At 39.6% G+C, this 18,584-nt stretch overlaps 1 protein-coding gene across 1 annotated transcript in view; it reads right to left on the bottom strand.

The window, feature by feature from the left end:
• Nucleotides 1-18,584, bottom strand: part of LOC103619863 (transducin-like enhancer protein 1) — an 80,249-nt gene that overhangs the window by 38,905 nt on the left and 22,760 nt on the right. The window contains exon 5 of the mRNA XM_017740440.1: nucleotides 1,097-1,317. Within this exon, the coding sequence (XP_017595929.1) occupies nucleotides 1,097-1,317 (221 nt within the window). The remainder of the gene's footprint in view (nucleotides 1-1,096; nucleotides 1,318-18,584) is intronic.

Raw genomic sequence — 18,584 nt, 5'->3', positions numbered from 1 at the left:
CACCTGTTCTCCAACTCTAAGTCTTCAAAATCCTAGAGACTAAACATCTTTACTCTGGACTAAAAATTATGTATTTCCAGTGATCTTTTTGATTTGCAGCTTCATGCCCTCTTTCTGCCACCAATAAGCAAACTCAAGCTCAAGTTTGCCTAAAAGCATTCTGCTCAGAAACAAAACTCTTTCACACAGTCCATCAAACAAATGATCTGGTGTTCTGCATAAACCAAGACATACATTAACAGAAAACACATACACCTTTTATCATAAAAATGACTAAAAAGAAGACAAAACAAACAAACAGCACAACATATGATTATTGCATTATTGGTCTGGCCCAATGAAAATCAGGCACTTTTCCAAAAGGTGATAATGGATAGACACCAGATGGCCGATGGAGGGGAAAACAAATCTCCTGGTATGTGCCAAAAAAAAAAAAAAAAGAGGAGAAAAAAAAAAAAAAAAAAAAAGCCACAAACAGTTTTAAAATGGCTTTTATTTATATAACTCATTGCACATTCCTAATACAGTGATTTCCTGAAAATTACAGTATTTTGTAAACATGATTTACAGTTTAACCATACACAAAGCCTAGTTTTATTTCATGACAGAATAAATTATTTTCTTTTCAAAAATTAGTCAAGTGCAATTTTGCCCAATATTTAACTGAGTACTAGAATTTAAGCTTATGAAACTAAAGTAACAGATGGAATTATCTAAATCTTTTTTTGAACGCATTCACTTCAAAATTTAACTTCTTATTTCCCCTACCTTCCCCCCAACCCATTCAACAACATTACTTTCTTTGAAATAAATCACCATTATGCAGTTTAACAATTTTCCACAATATGGTGCAGGCTACTGCTATTACAACTAAGCATTTACCAGGACGTCAAAAGGCCCTGCAAAGTACAGAGCAGGTGACACCTAGTGATCCCCTTTAAAGTATAAAAAAATTCCAAGCTGAATTTTGCTTCAGTGGTATATATGCAGACATTTTAGTTTGCCAACAGTTTTTTCTCATTCTATATAATTTGAATTCTTTAGAGATGCACACAATTTGCAGCAATGCACAAATTTGACAATGTCCTAATCAGGCCTGCCATGCCTCTCACCTCTGTGGTGGTCTGCATCATGATGTTTCTTGTCATCTTTTATTGCCAAGTGAGACTGCCCACCCAAAGCACTAGAGAGGGCAAGAAGGCCAGCACTGCTTCCAAGTGGAGGGATTCCTGGAGGCTGAAGTCCTGACGGATGCGGCGTTAGAGGCACTGGAGGTCCATGGCCATGGGAGAGATGCTGAGCCTGCAACTGCTGCTGCTGCTCCCAGCGGTATCATCATCCCCAGAAGAAAAACGTATAGCACACAGTTTGGGAAGGATAAGGTAGAAGTTTGGTTAATTATTGAGAATCAATAGTGGATTTTGATATTTATTTGTTTCCTCTTCATCTAGCCTCTCCCCTTTAACCCACCACGCTATATACACTGCGTTATATCATGCTGTCTGTGGACAACTCTGCTCACGTCCCATTACCCAAAAAAGGCTAGCTGGATACTTATTTTGCAGCCTGACTAATAAGTTCAACAAGTATAGGTTGTTTTGGGCAGTTACTGCCTACCACAGCATCTCTGGCAACAAAGAACAGCAGCAGAAGACTCAAACACCTTTTTCTTTCTATAGAAAAGCTTATCACTGCTCTGGGAAAAAAAAGTTTCAGTGGCAAGATTGATTTAAACTCACATCCCTCTCTTCCCCCAGTATGGAAACAAGTACATTTCTATTCTGAATATTAAAAAATGTAAAAGATATGCTGAATTTCATATTTAGTAAAGTTTAATTTGCATTTTATTCTAGCTAAGGTTTTTAGGGGAAAGAGGGGGAATTATTAATGATGTAACACCCTGTTTAGGAACCAGCTTTGAGCTTAAAATCCAGGTATTCCAGATAGCATTGAATTCTCTATTAATGAATACCTTCCCCTGTTTTAAAAGGAGCTTGCAAGATCAAAATCATAGACATACAACCCTGTAACCAATGTGCTAAAATAACCTGTAAACAATTTTAGAAACAGAGTTTTTACAATAGAATGTCTTCCCCATAGTTTAAATTCTAAGATATTTTCTAGTTAAAACTTTCATGGTTTTATTAATGTTTACCAAGTTCAGCTATCCATTTAATTTGTTCAAAATGCTCAGCACAGGTTTTTTTTTTTAGAAAATGAAGCTTCAAAACCATCTTTAGCTTAGTCATAGCTCCCATAATCTGCTCAAGTTTAACAGATTTTCTTCTGCTCTCTCCTGCTTCCTTGTGTCTGGGCATATGAATAGAAGACAGAACAATCCTCTCCACCTTGGCCACTCTCCACTATCCCTCTGCTCAAGGCAGATACAGCTACAGTACAATCCAATTCATGGGATCGAAAAGGAGACAGATAAACACGTCTGAACAGGATGAACTCAAGTTTGACCAGGTGAATGTCAGTAGTCCTGTAAGAGCAAGTAAAATTGTTACAGTACTGCTGGCAGCTACTGAAATAATACCTAGACTGCAGCTTACAATATTTCACCCATTATTCCAAAAAAAGCCTCAACTCAAAATAATGCAGAAATATTTTATGTGTTTCCACAGGTGTGAAGACTTCTCAAGACAAACTGTCAGCAATACCTGTATAACATCTACTGGCATATAAATGAATTTATTTATTACTATTTATATATATAACTACTGCACTCCTACACTTTTACTTCTCCTAACCCCATCCCAAGACATGCCTTGAGCTGTTTATAAAATTATGCAGACACAGGGGCTGACAGTTAAGAACTCTAGACTGGACTTGATAATTTTTCACTTTCCTGCTGTCCCAACTCTCATGCAGCATTTACTTACTTTGATATACAGGAAAATCTTTAAATTTACCACAATACATTTAGTCAATTTTTTAAAGCCACACATTTACCAAATCTCTCACACCATGTATCAGGAATTTATTTTCAAATGCCGCATAAACAGCCTTGCTAGTCTAAACTTCAATACATACATCTGATCACCACCCTCTTTAGTATGTTTAGAAAGCAAGGTAGAAGTGAGGTACTTCTTAGTCTTCTCATTCAATGTGTTTACAACAACACAAAAGGTAACACTTTGAAGGAAGCATTAAGAATCATTTTTATTTTAAGTAGTTAACACAATAGACCACTTTCTAAAATATCAATCAGTTATTGCTAGTGAAGCTTCACTTAACTGAAGAACTATCAGTAAGAAGCACTGTAAATTCTGACAGGATTGCAGGGGTTTGGTTTGTTTTTTTGGATCCAGTCTCTAAAGAACAAGAAGACATCCCTCTTCTCCCAGACTTTAACAATACTTAGTAGTTTCTAGCACATTTCCTCAAAACAGGAGATAACCTGATATTTTGGCAGCCTCTCTCAGAGATGGTAATTTAGCCACCTCCTTCCTCATTGACCGCTTCAGCCAGGTCAGTCATCTGCACCCTAGCTCTGAGACAGCATGAATCAGCAGTGCTGTGCAGCATTGTTGGCATTGGTCTTACTTGTCCCCAGCTGCACTATCACCCTGCATTACCTCGTTTTGGTGTGCAACTGCCTAAGTGCATTTACTCCTTCCAAACCAGTTTAGAAAAAAAGTGATTTACTCCTTCCAAAGCAGTTTCACAGAGAAAAGCCTCCTCCCTTCTCCAACAGTAAGCTCAAATTAGCTTCTTTTGCAGTGTGACCATGGGAAGGTCAAAACAAGGAACAGGAGTTAAACTGTTCCCATTCTTGTCTCTACTCTTCAGCAAGTGTATGAAGGTAACCCTTATTCATCTCTCTTCTGCTTGGTTTAATTAGCAAACAAGTTAATCTACTTGATTTCAGGAAGCATAGGTTAACGTTTTAAGAAATGTTAAGAGCACGTTACCTACCATTTCCCTGGCTCTGGTTGTAGCCTACACACCATGCATTTTGAAAGTCTGAGAAAGGAGGAACAGATTAATGCTCTATAAAAGGTTCTGAAGCTGAGAGTGGGAGGGTTGTGTCCTGTGTTCTCTGGTGGTATTGCACACGGATAGTGGGGAGAAATGGGCAAGGTGTGCTATAAGAGCTGAAAGTGCATTGCAAAGCTGCTCTGCACCTCTCTGTAGATTTGCAAATGGCTACTAAGGGGCATGGTACACAAAGATCCATAAATTTGTCTCAAACCGGGACAATGGCACTATATGAAACTGACTTAAGACTGAAATCCTGATCATGATCTTTTAAGCCACCCAAGTCATACCATGATTTCATGTTTATTATCTGAAGTTCACTGCTGCTTAGGACTTCAGCATACTTATTTATTGCTTATATAAGATTTATTCATAATAGGTTTAAAGTTCTCCCTAAGAGATGAGGAATCACCCACAAAGATGATCCTTTCCAGAAGTTCATATTCTTTTTATTTAAAAAACTTTGATTTTTAAAAGCACATTGTATTATCTTTGTAGAAGGGATAAAAAGAATATGTGCTGCACACAAAGTAAGAAATGAAAGACCAGGGAGAGGGATAACAGCAATGTTTACCAGATGCATTTATTAACTAAACATTTGCCATAGTAGATCCTACAAACAATTATGTTATGCATATAATCACTTTCCCATCACTTCAAAGACACTAATGCCTGCTCTGTAACCTTTTAAGAGCTTAGCAGCAGTGAGATATAAAATGGAGTAGGTTGGCAGCAGTACCATGGTCTACTAGGCATGTTCATTAGCAGTTAATTAAAAACTAGACATCTGCCACAAGAAATGTGCTCAAAAAAGGATGAGTAACAGGTCCGTTTTAGTACCAATTATTATCTTTACTTGCAGAGCAAAGGCTGTGTCCACTTTCAGAGGAAAGTGGGAAGGTAGAGAAGAGTGCAATGATGCATACTTAAGTGACTGCACCAAGATAATTAGCTGCAGCAGTGATTTTAAAAACATTGGTAGTTCACCCACCATTTTGTTGCAAACCCAGAAGTTCTTCCTATTTGCAATGGGAGAAAAGGAATTACAAACCCATATTACTGTACTGTTTAGATGTAGGTTTTATTGCCTCAGATTTTTATTTCCCAGCATCTCCATAACCAAACCATAAAGTCCCAAAACTCAGCATACAAAAAACAGCATTTGTGTCTCTGAGCGAGCACTCCCTAACAATTTTAAAGGTAGCACAGCTTTTTACCTCCCACATTTTAGGTAAAGTCCAGCTATAAAGAGATCTTTAATCAGGACTTAAAATGTGGAATTATATTTTTAATCTCTGACAAAGACTTCCAGAGACAGTTAGTATGTCTTTGTGAAATAGAGTTCCTATAATTAAAACGTGACAGGTCTCCTTTAGGCTCCTTGCTCATAAAGATAGAGCACAAGCTCCTAGAATCCCACTCCTCACCTTTAAGCAGCTCTGTTGAAGTCTCAAACACCATATTTTAATTAAACACTTTTTAAACTTAAATATCTGTTTTTAAATTCCTATCATTAAACAGAGCATTCTTCTGTTCTTAAACAGAACAGATGTCTGATGTACTCTTCTGTATCTCTTGAAAAGCACTGAATTAAAAATTCAGATATGATTGTAAATGAACAGTGGAAAAAAGGTTATGCCTAGTCCCAAACTGCAATAACTGTCTTCTCTTGTGCTCTTCTAAATAAACACTTGAAAAATAAACACAGAAAAAAAATTCGAAAATCTTATCAGCACTAGCATCAGTAATACTATCAACAGATACCCCCAAGCTCCATAGAGGTGTTCTGAAAAATATCTGGAAAATACATAAGTCATTTAGAGACCTAAAAAGACACTATGTCATATCAACTTTTGTAAAACAGAAGAAATGTGATTTTATTCAACTCAAGCAGGCAGAAAGACGTGAGAGAAAAACATGTATTACTGAGTTCAGTTTCATTATCATATTCACTTCCTTTCCAAAGGGACATCTTCCGGTTTTTCATGTGCTTCCTTGAATTTCATAAGGAAGTGAGAACCTGCATCAAATGTCTGTGGCCAACAAACACAAGAGAGCCACTGTCTGAGCACATACAGGTAGTTGATCAAGGAATAACCTTTTCCCTCACTGTTTAGAAATACTCTTAAAACCAATATTGCAAATATAACCTTTCAAAAAAGGAAGTAACTCAAGACTATACTCTTGTCACATCCAGTTTTTCCCCTCATCCTAAAAAAACCCTGCATGCACAACCTACAGTACCAGCAGTCAAATCTGGCAGGAGGAAACTCATTAGACGGTCTAAGCCATTAATTAATACTTGCATTTAAATTTCTGTAAGTACTTTCCAAAGAGTATTTCAGCTATATGGGAGGACATATTGCAGGACAACAATCAATCTCTCAGAAGATTATATTCACATTCTTCTGAAAAAGTGACTGTATCCATGGACATGGGAAGAGTAACAGATACTATCTATTTAAGACTTCTGGAATGTCTTTGATATGGTCCCCCACAAAATTCTTGCCACTCAAAGAAATAGGGCATTGAGGGATGGATTATTACATGGATGAGGAACTTGCTGGATGACTGCATCTGAAGAGTCAATGAAACTCAACCCAAAGAATCAATGGCTTCACACTTCTGTGGAAACCAATAACTAGTGGTGCCCCTCAGGAGTCCAAAATGCGACTAACACTACTCAACATCTTCATCAATGACGCAGGTAATGGGACTGACTGCAACCTCTGCAAGTCTGCAGATGACACCAAGCTTTGCAGTGCAACTGATTCGTTTAAGGGAATTGGTCACATTGAGATGGACTTTGACAGCCTGAGAAGTGGGCCCATGTGAAACACATGAGGTTCAACAAGGCCAAATGCAATGTCTGGCACCTGAGCTGTGGCAATTCCTAGACTGGGGGACAAAGGGCTTGGGAATGGCCCCGCTAAAAATTCAGGACTGGGAGGTGCTAGAAGATAAATCATTGGATCATTGCATCTGCAGCCCAGAACGCCAACTGTGTCCTGGGCTGCATCAAAAGAATTTGGCCAGCAGGTCAAAGGAATTGATTCTGTCCCTTTTCTTCCCTCTACATCATGAGATGCCTACTGGGGTACCATGCCCTGCTCTGGGGTTCACAGTGCAAGAAGGACATTAACCTGCTAGAGCAGGTTCAGAGAAGGCCCACAAAAATGATCTCAGAGGGCTGGAACACCTTGCCTAAGAAAAAAAGACAAAGATGGGGTTGCTCACCCTGAAGGCTCCAGGGACACCTTACTGTGATCTTTATATACAATGTGGGTCTGTAAAAAACTGGAAAGAGACTTTTTACCAGGGCTTGTAGCTACAGAACAAGAGGTTGTGGTTTTACACTGAAAGATGGAGTTTAGATTGGACATAATGACAAAACATTTATGGTTGGGGGGGGTGAGACACTGGATGCCCCATCCCTGGAAGTGTTCCAAGTTAGGCTGGACAGGATTTTGAGCAGCCTGGTCTAGTGGAAGGTGTCCCTACCCATGGCAGAGGGTTTAGGCTTGATCTTTGAAGGTTTCTTCCAAGACAAACCTTTTTTCTATCAGAGGTGAACAGATTTATTTATGAAATACCAAATATGCACTGCTTACTGCTTCATTTCCCAATTTCGCATTGGCAGCAGATGTCATGTTTCCTTCTCAGTGCTTCTAGATGTTTCTTTTTCCTTGATAATATCACCACACAAAATGTATTGATAGTCCCCACAAGACACTTCCTTTTGACCTATTTCAACCCTAATCTTCAGTACCACTGCAGCAATTTACAAAACTAAGGTCCAAGTTTGCCTTCTTTCACTGACACTACACAACTGAGAAGAGTGGCTGATACACCAGACAGCTGTGTTAACATTCAAAGAGAGCTCAACAGGCTGGAAAAATGGACTCACAGGAATCTCATGAAGTTCAACAAGGGCAAATGCAATATCTTACACCAGGAGAAACAATCCCATAGACTGATAAATGTTGGGGTCCATATAGCTAGAAAACAGCTTTGCAGAAAAGGTCCTTCTGTATCAAGTTGTGCATGAGCCAGCAGCAATGTTCCCTTGTGGAAAAGCAGGTGAATGCATCCTGGGCTGCATTAGACAAAGTATTACCAGCAGGTCTAGAGAGGGGATCCTTCTCTGCTTATCACTGTTGAAACTACAGCTGGATTGCTATGTCCTGTTCTGGATTTCACCTTTCAAGAGACATGGACAAAATGGAGAGCATCCAACAATATGCCTAGAGATGGCTAAATAGTCCCAGGTCTCTCAGCTCCTCCTCATACGACATAGCCCAGTCCCTTATCTTTGCAACCCATCACTGCACAAGAGGCAATGGGTACACACTGAAACATAGGAGTTTCATCCTGAACATTAGGAGAGATTAATTTTTGACCGAGCCCCTTGCACAGGCAAAGCCTAGGGAGCTTTGGAGTTTCCATCCTTGAACACAAAAGCCGTATGGACACAGTCCTGCATAACTGGATCTAGGTAGTTTGTTTGAGCAGGGACAAGTAGATCAGATGAGCTCCAGTGGTCCCTTTCAACCTTACCACTTCCATGATTCTTGGACTGCAGAATCACAGAATGCCTGAGGCTTCAAGGAACCACAGGGGCACATCTGGTCCAACCTCCCTGCTCAAGCCAGGTCATCCCAGAGCACATGGCACAGGATTGTGTCCAGACATTTCTTGAATATCGCCAGTGAGGGAGACTCCACAACCTCTCTGGACAATGTGTTCCAGTGCTGAGTCACTCACAATAGTGAAGAAGTTCTTCTTCATATTAAAATGGAACCTCCTGTGCATCAGTTTGTGCCCATTGCCTCTTGTCCTATTGCTCGGCACCACTGAACAGAGCCTGGATCCATCCTCTTGACACCCTCCCTTCAGATACTGATAAACATTGATGAGGACCCCTCTCAGTCATCTCTTCTCGAGGCTGAACAGGCCCAAGTCTGTAAGCCTTTCCTCATAAGCGAGATGCTCCAGTTCCTTAATCATCTTTGTAGGCTAGTGACAGGCCCACCAATAGACTCTGTGCCAATTCTTACTGCATACTGTTGTCTCCATATTTAAACAAGTTTTGGAAAAATGAGTCTGGTACTATATAATTTCTTAATTCCTTTGAAATATCTGTTTATTTTGGTCAGTTTGGTTTCCTTGCTTCCTCATCTTCTAAATCCTGTCAGAAAGAAAGCCACACTATACCACAGTAAACAAACTTTGAAGTGCCCACCACAGCATGTCTAGCTAATGAGCCAAGCATGTGGGTTTGTAGAAGTTGTTTGAAAACTATCCTTATGTGCACAAGCCACAGTGCCTAACGAGGGAAGAGAATGTCCCTTCAGAAACAAAGTGTCTTCAGCAAGTCTCTTCCATCTATAAACCACATGAAATGTCATTGTCCTACAGAAATTTAAGTCCATAAAAGGACAACATTGGCAAAAGCTATTCAAAGCTGTATATTTCACACATACAGAAGTTGTGTGGCAGTGGCATGATTATTTAAAGGCCCAACTGTCTCATGGGTAAACTCCTGTTCCTTTCTCATGCTTTATTAACTAAGATGTATAGGGTAGCATCCTGGGGTCTTCACACTGATTTTCCACTCCCACAAAAAAAGCAAACAAAATCCCACAATTTTACGGGGAAGGGAATTTATGTCAGAAAGCAAATATCCAAGTCAGAAAGAAGATATAAGTTAAATAAATTTTGTTATATTTCTGAACAAAAAGCTCTTCAAAGTTTTTTCCCATTTCCTATTCTTGCTTGTTCAGACAACACAAACCACACTAACAAGTATCAATTGCATAATAACTTCTTTTAAGCAGTAAAGGGTTGCATAAGTTGCCTCTCATAAAACAGAAAACTGATGCTATACTGGGATAAAGGCAGCTTGCCACACACATTCCCCAAACAGTCCTTTTTTCACAAATTAATTTCAGCTCTAAGGTAACTGAAATAAGGCAGAGAAGTTTTATTTCAGTGCTCCACTGATACAGTGATTTCAAGTACACTACACCCTTGTGTCACTTTAACTATGAAAAGAAAATAAATCAGATACAGGAGACCCAGCAACATGCTCAAAGTAATCCATGATGCTACTTCAAAACAACACGAAGCCTAGTTGGAAGCCTGTCACTAACGGTGTACTCAAAGGTTCAAAATAAGTATTGTTTAACTTTTTCGTCAGTGACTCGGACAAACGGACAGGTGCCTCCTCAGCAGGTTGCTGATGGCACAAAGCTGGGAGCAGTGGCCAACACCCCAGAGTGTAGCCATTCAGAAAGGCCTTGACAGGGTGGAGAGATGGGCAGAGTCCTGTCTGAAATCCAACAAAGGCAAATGCAGGGTCCTGCACTGTGGAGAAATAACCCCAGGCACCAGCACAGGCTGGGGTCTGATCTGCTGGGAAGCAGCTCTGTTGAGAAGGACCTGGGGGTCCTGGTGCACAACAAGCTGTCCATGAGCCAGCAGTGTGTCCTGGGGGCCAAGAAGGCCAATGGGGTACTGGGGTGCATTAGGAAAAGCATTGACAGCAGGTCAGGGGAGGTGATCCTGTCCCTCTACTCAGCCCTAGTGAAGCCTTCACCTAGTGAAATTATTAAGGTGATTTTGGAAATGGAGCACCTGTGGTATGAGGAAAGACTGAGAGAGCTGGGCCTGTTCAGTCTCAAGAAGAGATTACAGAGGGGACCTGATCAATGTCTGTGAGTATTTGAAGGGTGGGTGTCAAGAGGATGAACCCGGGCTCTGCTCGGTGGTGCCGAGCAATAGGACAAGAGGCAATGGGCAGAAACTGATGCACAGGAAGTTCCACCTGAACATGAGGAAGAACTTCTTTACTGTGTGGGTGATCAAGCATTGGCATGGGTCATCCAGAAAGATTTTGGAATCTCCCTCAAGGGAGATATTCAAGAACCATCTGGACACAATCCTGTGCCATGTACTCTGGGATGACCTGGGTTGAGCAGGGAGGTTGGACCAGATGTCCCCAGCGGTCCCTTCCAACCTTATCCATTCTTTGATTCTGATACATGTATTTTTTGGCTTGTATTCTAAAATACTTTATATTTTTATGAGAAATTTTAAGTTTTTTCAATGAGAAGAGAACAAAAAGGTCTTCCAACACAGAAAGGCTTGGGCTGCTGTTAATTACATGGCCAATACCAGTACTTTTGCTGAATCACAAGATCACATTTTAAAATTTTAATACTGTAGTTACCTTTACACCTACAGAACTGAGAAACAAGTCCTTAATGCTTCCCAATATGATTCAAAAAGCATTTAAAAATTAATATTCAAGGGTAGGTTATTAACCAACCATTAATTAGTTTCTACATTACCACTATACATTGCGAGGGAGAAAGGACTCTTATCTTTCCCTTAGCATGAATCTGAGCAGCAACTCTTACCTTTGCTGCACCTCCCTGTCTTTCCATAAACAGCTAGGTTTCACTGCCTTTCCTTTTGGCATCTTCGAGGGCAAGCCCAGGCACCAGAATTAGAAAGATAAGAGATAATGCACTTCAGATCACTTTTGTAAACAGTAAATGAGAAATGTGGGTGACCCCACCCAAATGATTTGCCACCGCACCCAGTGAATAAGCCCATCAGCTGTTTTTCCACTAAAGTGATCAGCAATTAACTATTTAACAAACTTTTAGCAATAATTCTTAAATGGCAGGATTTCTAACACCCTATTAACATAGAGGGAATAATTATATGGCACTGCCAGCACGACTCGTGTTTTCACTGGAGTAGGTCTGCACTAGCAACCTCTCTATGCTGTGGATCATCCTACCCTATGCAGACAGAGCCCTGCAGCGAGGATGTGGGGCATCACCAGCAGATGGAATTCTTCCAGTTCAGTGACATCTTCTCCCCAAGATGCATTAACACTCCGCTGGTATAGCTGCACTCACACAAAGGCTTTTGCTGATAGAAAAGGGTTTTCTTCCTTCCTCTGTGCTTTTACGCACTGCAAGTCAACCTAAAACTCCATAGTTGTACCACGTGCAGACCCACTGAAGCATGAGCAGAGCTTGTATCAGCAGCTATAATGGCAACACAACAAGCAGCCCACAAACTAAAGAAGCCCTTTTGCTAGTATAACCTTTTATGTATGTACAAACACACCACATTTTATATGATACATACACAATATTTTACATCTTAATATATCACTAATACATTGTTACACATGACATATACTATATATTTTACATACTGTTCTGTATATGTTACATATATATTGACTGTTTATACTTCTATGTAAAAATATAGATCTTTGGTGTGTTTGTATAAACAGTTATTCTTCTAAAAATGAATATTCCAGGACTGGCTTAAGAACAGTTCCTGTCTCAAATACTTCATAGCGAAAAACCCAAAATTAAATAGAAATGAATCAGAAGACCATGCTTTTAAGGGCCCTTATAATAATTATGTTATTTGCCTTGCTATTTAACTTAGATAAAATTACATTGGTTTTTTCTTTTCTTAGGCTAAATTCTGAAGAAATAAGGGATAAACAGCAAAGCTGAAGGCAAACAGGAGAAGAAGACTGCACCAATGGAGGAGCCAGACAAGCCTTTGTAACAAACAGATGCCACAGGACAGGAGGCGTAGAGGCAGTTGCCACAGAAAAAATGATCCTTGCTCGGGAAAACATGTCTCCACCAAAGGACTTCCCAGACTCTAAACGAAAGTAACAAATTCAGAACCACAGTCTAAAAGTCACAGAAGATGACCTTATCTCCTGGTCCAGGCAAGACAAAGGCTGGCTTTCTGAAACCATTTGCATTCCTCTATCACTGTCAGTCTAAGTCAGTTGAAGAACAAAGCTTTTCTTTAATTTTAGACAAGTACATATTGCCTTCCCTGAAGACTCAGATGCAAGCCTGAAGTCTCTAGAATGAAGCTGTCAGTGCACACTGCTTCTGGTCTGCAGAAACTGCCAGCACATTTCATTTCTGCGGCAACCATAAATTCCTGCTATTACTCACCTTCTAACCTCAAATCTGTGTATTTGCCTTTTTAGCTACTGTTAGCATACCACCACCATCCAACAACACTTCAAAAGCATGCTCCTGCTGCACAGCTGCCAAAAACAACTAGTTCAAGCATGCACCAATTTGGAAATGACTTACAGATATTACTCTAGAGGGTTTTATTACTGATGTATGATTATCTAAAAAAGTATTTCTTTTCCTTCCAGGCTCTCTTAATCTCCAGAAATTTAACTCTTGCCGAACATGACAGAAATGATTAAGTAGCAAAGCGTTTTGGTAAATTAAAATGCAGAAGTTAAATAGAGGATTTGAAATTATACTCAACACCCTTTTGTCCCATCAACTACTAACTATAAAAACATTTCAGAGACATCAAAAAAAGAAAAATATGACAGTTATAAGAAAAGCATTACACCAATCTTTATTTACTGTTCCAAGCCAAGACCAGACTCTTGTATGTTTTGTCTACATTCCGTAACGACTTTGACACACCGAACAACAATCATTTCTGAACATGCACTTAAGCACTTTTGCTAATTCGTGCTTTTACTTCCTCACTACTGCTGCTTGTAAGTATTCGATTTGCAGAGACAGTTAGCCAGCAACATTATAAACAGTACTAGATACTGTTTCAGGTAGCTCTGCATTACTTCCAGGCAATTAACTATTATACAAGATAGCAACCTTGGTAGTTCAGCAAGTACTCTAGTAAGTTCAAAAAGAATGCACTAGCTAGATAACAGAAATTCTGCAATTGAAACAAACTCTTATGCATCTTGAAGAGTTACAGCAAAATGCTGTGAAAACTGTGTCTTTGTTCTGCCTTTACTATTTCCTAAAGTTACCCTAACTGCCTCTGCTAGCCTCTCTCTATGCAAGAAAAAGGAAAGCAAGCTTCTTGTCTTGTTCTCCCACACACTCCCTATCTCAACAGTCTGTCATGCTCTTCACCCATGATAAACACAGCAAGCAGGCTGCTGTTTTCTTGCACATTTCCAATATTTAATATTTACAGCACTTGTGTCCCCCTGTACCTTCTTCCACCTGCATCTTCCTCTTCACAGTCCTACTCTCAGTGACTCCATCATTGACATTGGCACCTAGTTCAAGGTGTATTTTGCCTGTGCAGTCCACATCACTCCCATCCATGCAGTGGCTACTATTTCTCCTCAGTTTATCAGTGTTTCCTTCTCAAAATCCATATGGCTCATTCTCTGCACCGCTTTTACTGCAAAGCGGGCCAACTTAGAGCTCTACATCATTCAACATGCTAACTCCCAACAACTTTCTCTACTCCTACCCACGCTGGGATGGGCCAACTCCGTGAACATAACCATCCTTCACCCCTACTCCACTAACTTCTTTGCATTTAATTTCTCCTCATATGCAGACCAAGCTGAATTTTTCTTTTGTTTGGACCAACCAATTCACCTCTCCCACCCAACTCCTTCCTCCTCCAAACGTTCTGTATTTCCAACTACTTTCCAGACAAGTACTGAAGGTTACATCGTATTTTATCACAGCCTATTGGCTCTTTATCTACTCCAATTCCCTCACATATCTCACTAAATGTAAACAGAAAGCAGACATTTGTAAGAGGAAAATTATGTCCATCTCTTCATTTTGTCTCCTTTTACTTAATAACTTTGTTTCTATGAATATTATCCACTTCATCACTATCTTCAAACATGGTAAGCTATTCTGCCTATATACTTGAATCAAGAGAGGTGAATTGAATCACTTTCTAGAGGAAGTAATCCTTTCCTCTAGGATTAAATAACTTACCCTCTGTGCCAATTACATATATGAATACAAACACATACTGCTCCAACCACATTCTGTAAATTCTTCCTTTCAATTGTGGTATTTCAGCATTTTTATCCAACTTCAGTCCCTTACATTCCACCAAAACCATTCTTTCCAAGCCAGTCTAACAGAATCATTTGGAGACAAGTTCACAAAATTAATTAATCAACACTTCAATATCAAATCCTTCTATCTAAGCCTTCCTGAAGCCACATGTTCCACTGAGACTCTTTCGTTCATTATTACCACACGTTTTTCCAAACTTACCATTCACCCCTGCTGCAAAACAAACCAGTTTTGAGCCCTACACCATTCAATATATACATGCCATATCCCCAACATCCACTCAGTAAAAAGGAATCTAGCAAGTGGTACCAATTCACATTTGGTACCTCACACGTTATCTCGTAAGAATCTACCTTCTCTCTGCATTCACAGTTGCAGCTGCATATCCATCAGCTTCTAGCAGTAGTTAACAATATTTCTGTTCAACTGTCATCCTTACACTCCTTCCTGAAAGCTCTTAGGCTTCACAAATTTGCAACTGTATGCTTGGCCTCACCTTTGACTTGTAGTTTAGATATTAGATCTAGATGAGAGCCACCTGAAGTTCTTTTGGTTTTGTTTTTGGGCAAGATCCAAGGTGAAGATTTTTCCATCCACCCCACATGAAGCCTCGCACAACAAAGGAGGTCCGGCCTGCAATTCAATTCCATTTGACTTTTGGATGCAAATTTGCCCTCTCCAGAATGACTTAATACCTTCTTCTGCAGAAAATTGTCTTGTTTAGATACTACCTTCCTCTGTATTGCTGCTCCAAGATTCTTCATTTCCCCATCAGTCCTACAGAGAGTGTGGGTGTGGGAGTAGGGTGTCAAGAGGAAACCAAGTTTGGTTAACACCATTCTTTCATATTTTACACTTTCTCCCAGATTTTCTCTTTTGAGTAGGTCAAGTTACCAATACACATCAATACCACTTTGTTACTTTTCCTCCAAGCTTAGTAGCACTAACAGTAGAAATCTGACCATTGCTTGGGGGCCAGTATTTCGAGAATACTGATTACCATGCTGACAAATAACTTCCTCCCTTGCTTTCTATTTTAAACTTGTAAACTAAGTCAGAAGCCTTTGTATTCTAAAAGCAGTCACCATGACAGAATCCTAGGATAAAACTAAGGTTTCTATGTATTCTAAAATATGAAGAATAACCCAGGATGTGCTGCACAATAGAGCTCCTACTGCCAGAGTTCAGTAATTTGGACTTGTGGTTAGGGAGTTCATGTTAAAAGTGAGGAGAGTGTCTTGTGTTCACTAGATCTCATTTTATTTAATTTAAAAGAACTAGGCAATTTCCCCTCCCTCAGCACATAATGCAGATCATGGCTGAGAAGGATCTAAGGTAATGCTACAGCTGCTTAGCTCTTCCCTTGCACTAAATTCTGCATTCATTTCTGCTCTAGTCTGTATTTCTATTTTATAATGAAACATACAGCCTAGTTATTTATAGGCTTTCTAAGGATTAACTACACACTCATAAGAATAAACCCTCAAGAGGTTAACCTCATCCTCTTAAGCTTCACACACTACAATCCCAGAGATAGCTGGCAACCACAGCCAAGAGAGAAAAAATAATCCCACATTTTGCTAATCCTTTAGCCAATCAACTCATGCAACAGTGGAGAGGCCTCTCAGAGGCCAACAACTCAATCTGTCTCAGGAGCACTGTCAGTCCAAAAGATACATATTTCACAGAATCATTAGCAACACACCTCAAAAGGCAAAATAAGACATACCTGGCTTCTCAGTTGTATGCTAAAATCATGCATCATAAACACAGTGCTGAAGAAAGTTTCCAGTTTGCTGCTTGTGTTTCTCATTCAGACATTTGCATATTCTACACATAAAACTAGTTTATTGATTAGAAAATAAATCTAATCTTGTATTGTTCACACCTAGACATACCAATTTAACTGTCACTCATACTTCCTAGCATGAACCTGTTATTTGCTAGACATATCTCAAGAAAACAACCCCACAAAAAAACAAGCAAACAATGAAACGAAACACAAAAAAACCCTCAAACCACCCACAAAGAAGTCAAAACAACCCTTCAAGTTAAACCATAATATTCTACCTAATTCTTTCATACCATGATCTAGATTATTCCTTAACCCCAGAAATGGACACAGCCTGCAGCTGCAGAAATGCCAAGGAGTTAATGGGGGCACTTATCTTTTAGTTAAAGGTTTCTCCTTCGTTCATCATTTATCTAGCAAAATTGCTACTTCATTCCACTCTAATATAATAAATATTAAATGGTGCTATTTTTAAAAAAATTGAAGAGAGATTGTTTAGCCACACTTCTACCCCATGGCTGAAAGTTAAAGCCTTCAAGAACATGTAGGATAAGTGTAAGGCCAGAAGTACGACTATTAATAACCAAACATCATCCAGGGTTTTTTCCTGAAGTAAGAATTTTTAATCAACACAGGGGATTAGCACTGCTTGCAAGCTCACTGAGGCCAACTATATTACTTTTTTTTTTAAAAAAGTGTCAATTTATTCATTCTGTTTTGTATGTGCTATACACCTATTCCAAAGCCTGGCTTTTGATTTTGTAGGCAAATTCTCTGAAAAATCCCAGTCCTTTGAGACTGTAAATCTCTATCCTCATAGTCCGTTCTCTAATAGGCTTCCCTCTTTTCAACTGGAAATAAAAAGTATAAAATAAATATAGTTGAAAATCATTTTGTATTTCAAAACATTATTCCCAGTAATTAAAAAAGTCTTTGTACCCTTCCAGAATTCACACATCGTGCAGGAGTAACAGGAATTGCTCTAGCTGAAGGAAGCCAATTGGGAAACTCTTAAATCATCTGGTGCCAGGAAACAATGACCCTTAAGGACAGAAAGGAAGGGGAGGAAAAAAGGCAAATCCTGGCAAAAATGCAGAATTTTATGCAGTCAAGAGAAACCAGGCAAGTTAATACCAGCTAGGAAAATGAAATTTCCCTCCTATCCTCAAGATTTATACATGTATTTTAGGTAGTGTGACACCAGAAGCCACTCGATTGCATCTTCTACTGTTACAGACTGGTCCAGCCGATTTGCACTCTGAAAAGAAGTTTGATGATCTTTCATGCTCATAATAGGTGTCTAAACCGTTAAATTACTATATCTTTTCTTATCTTGAAAGACACTGCACTTTAGCAGCATGGGCCTTCCATTGTTCTTTACACTAAGTCGGGTCCCTGAACAATACTGACAGCTGCTATCAAACTGTGCCGTGCTCACCCTCAGTGCAGCTGCCGCTTGTAGGAACAGACAGGCTTCTGATGTGTCCTCCCCTCTGGGGAAAGGGCTTGACACCCTGAGTGCTCAGTGAGGGGGAGCAAAGGTCCACTGAATTGTCAGCCTGATTTTATGCTATTCAGATTTTCCAGGACATACACCGTCCCTTTCAAACAAAACCAAGCATATGTCAGAGCATGAAACTCATTGTGTGGCACAAGGTAACTATTGATTAATAAGACTGTAAAAGATCACTGGGACATACATCTAATTTTGGCATTATGTAAGTGCATGCATCTACATGATCAAATAAATTTTGTGCCCAGCATGTTAATTTCCTCACTCACAGCTTTGGATTTGTATGGCATCATTCAGAAGTCTTTCATAAGACACAGGAAAGTATTTCTTCAGGTGACTTTAGGATAATTAGAGAGCAAAAATGGTAGAGGCTGCTATTCCTGCTTCCGAAGAGCTTCCCTTCCCC

The sequence above is a fragment of the Corvus brachyrhynchos genome, unplaced genomic scaffold (genome assembly GCF_000691975.1).
Source record: "Corvus brachyrhynchos isolate BGI_N302 unplaced genomic scaffold, ASM69197v1 scaffold37, whole genome shotgun sequence".
Lineage (NCBI taxonomy): Eukaryota > Metazoa > Chordata > Aves > Passeriformes > Corvidae > Corvus > Corvus brachyrhynchos.
This window is presented reverse-complemented; position numbering and strand designations above follow the sequence as displayed.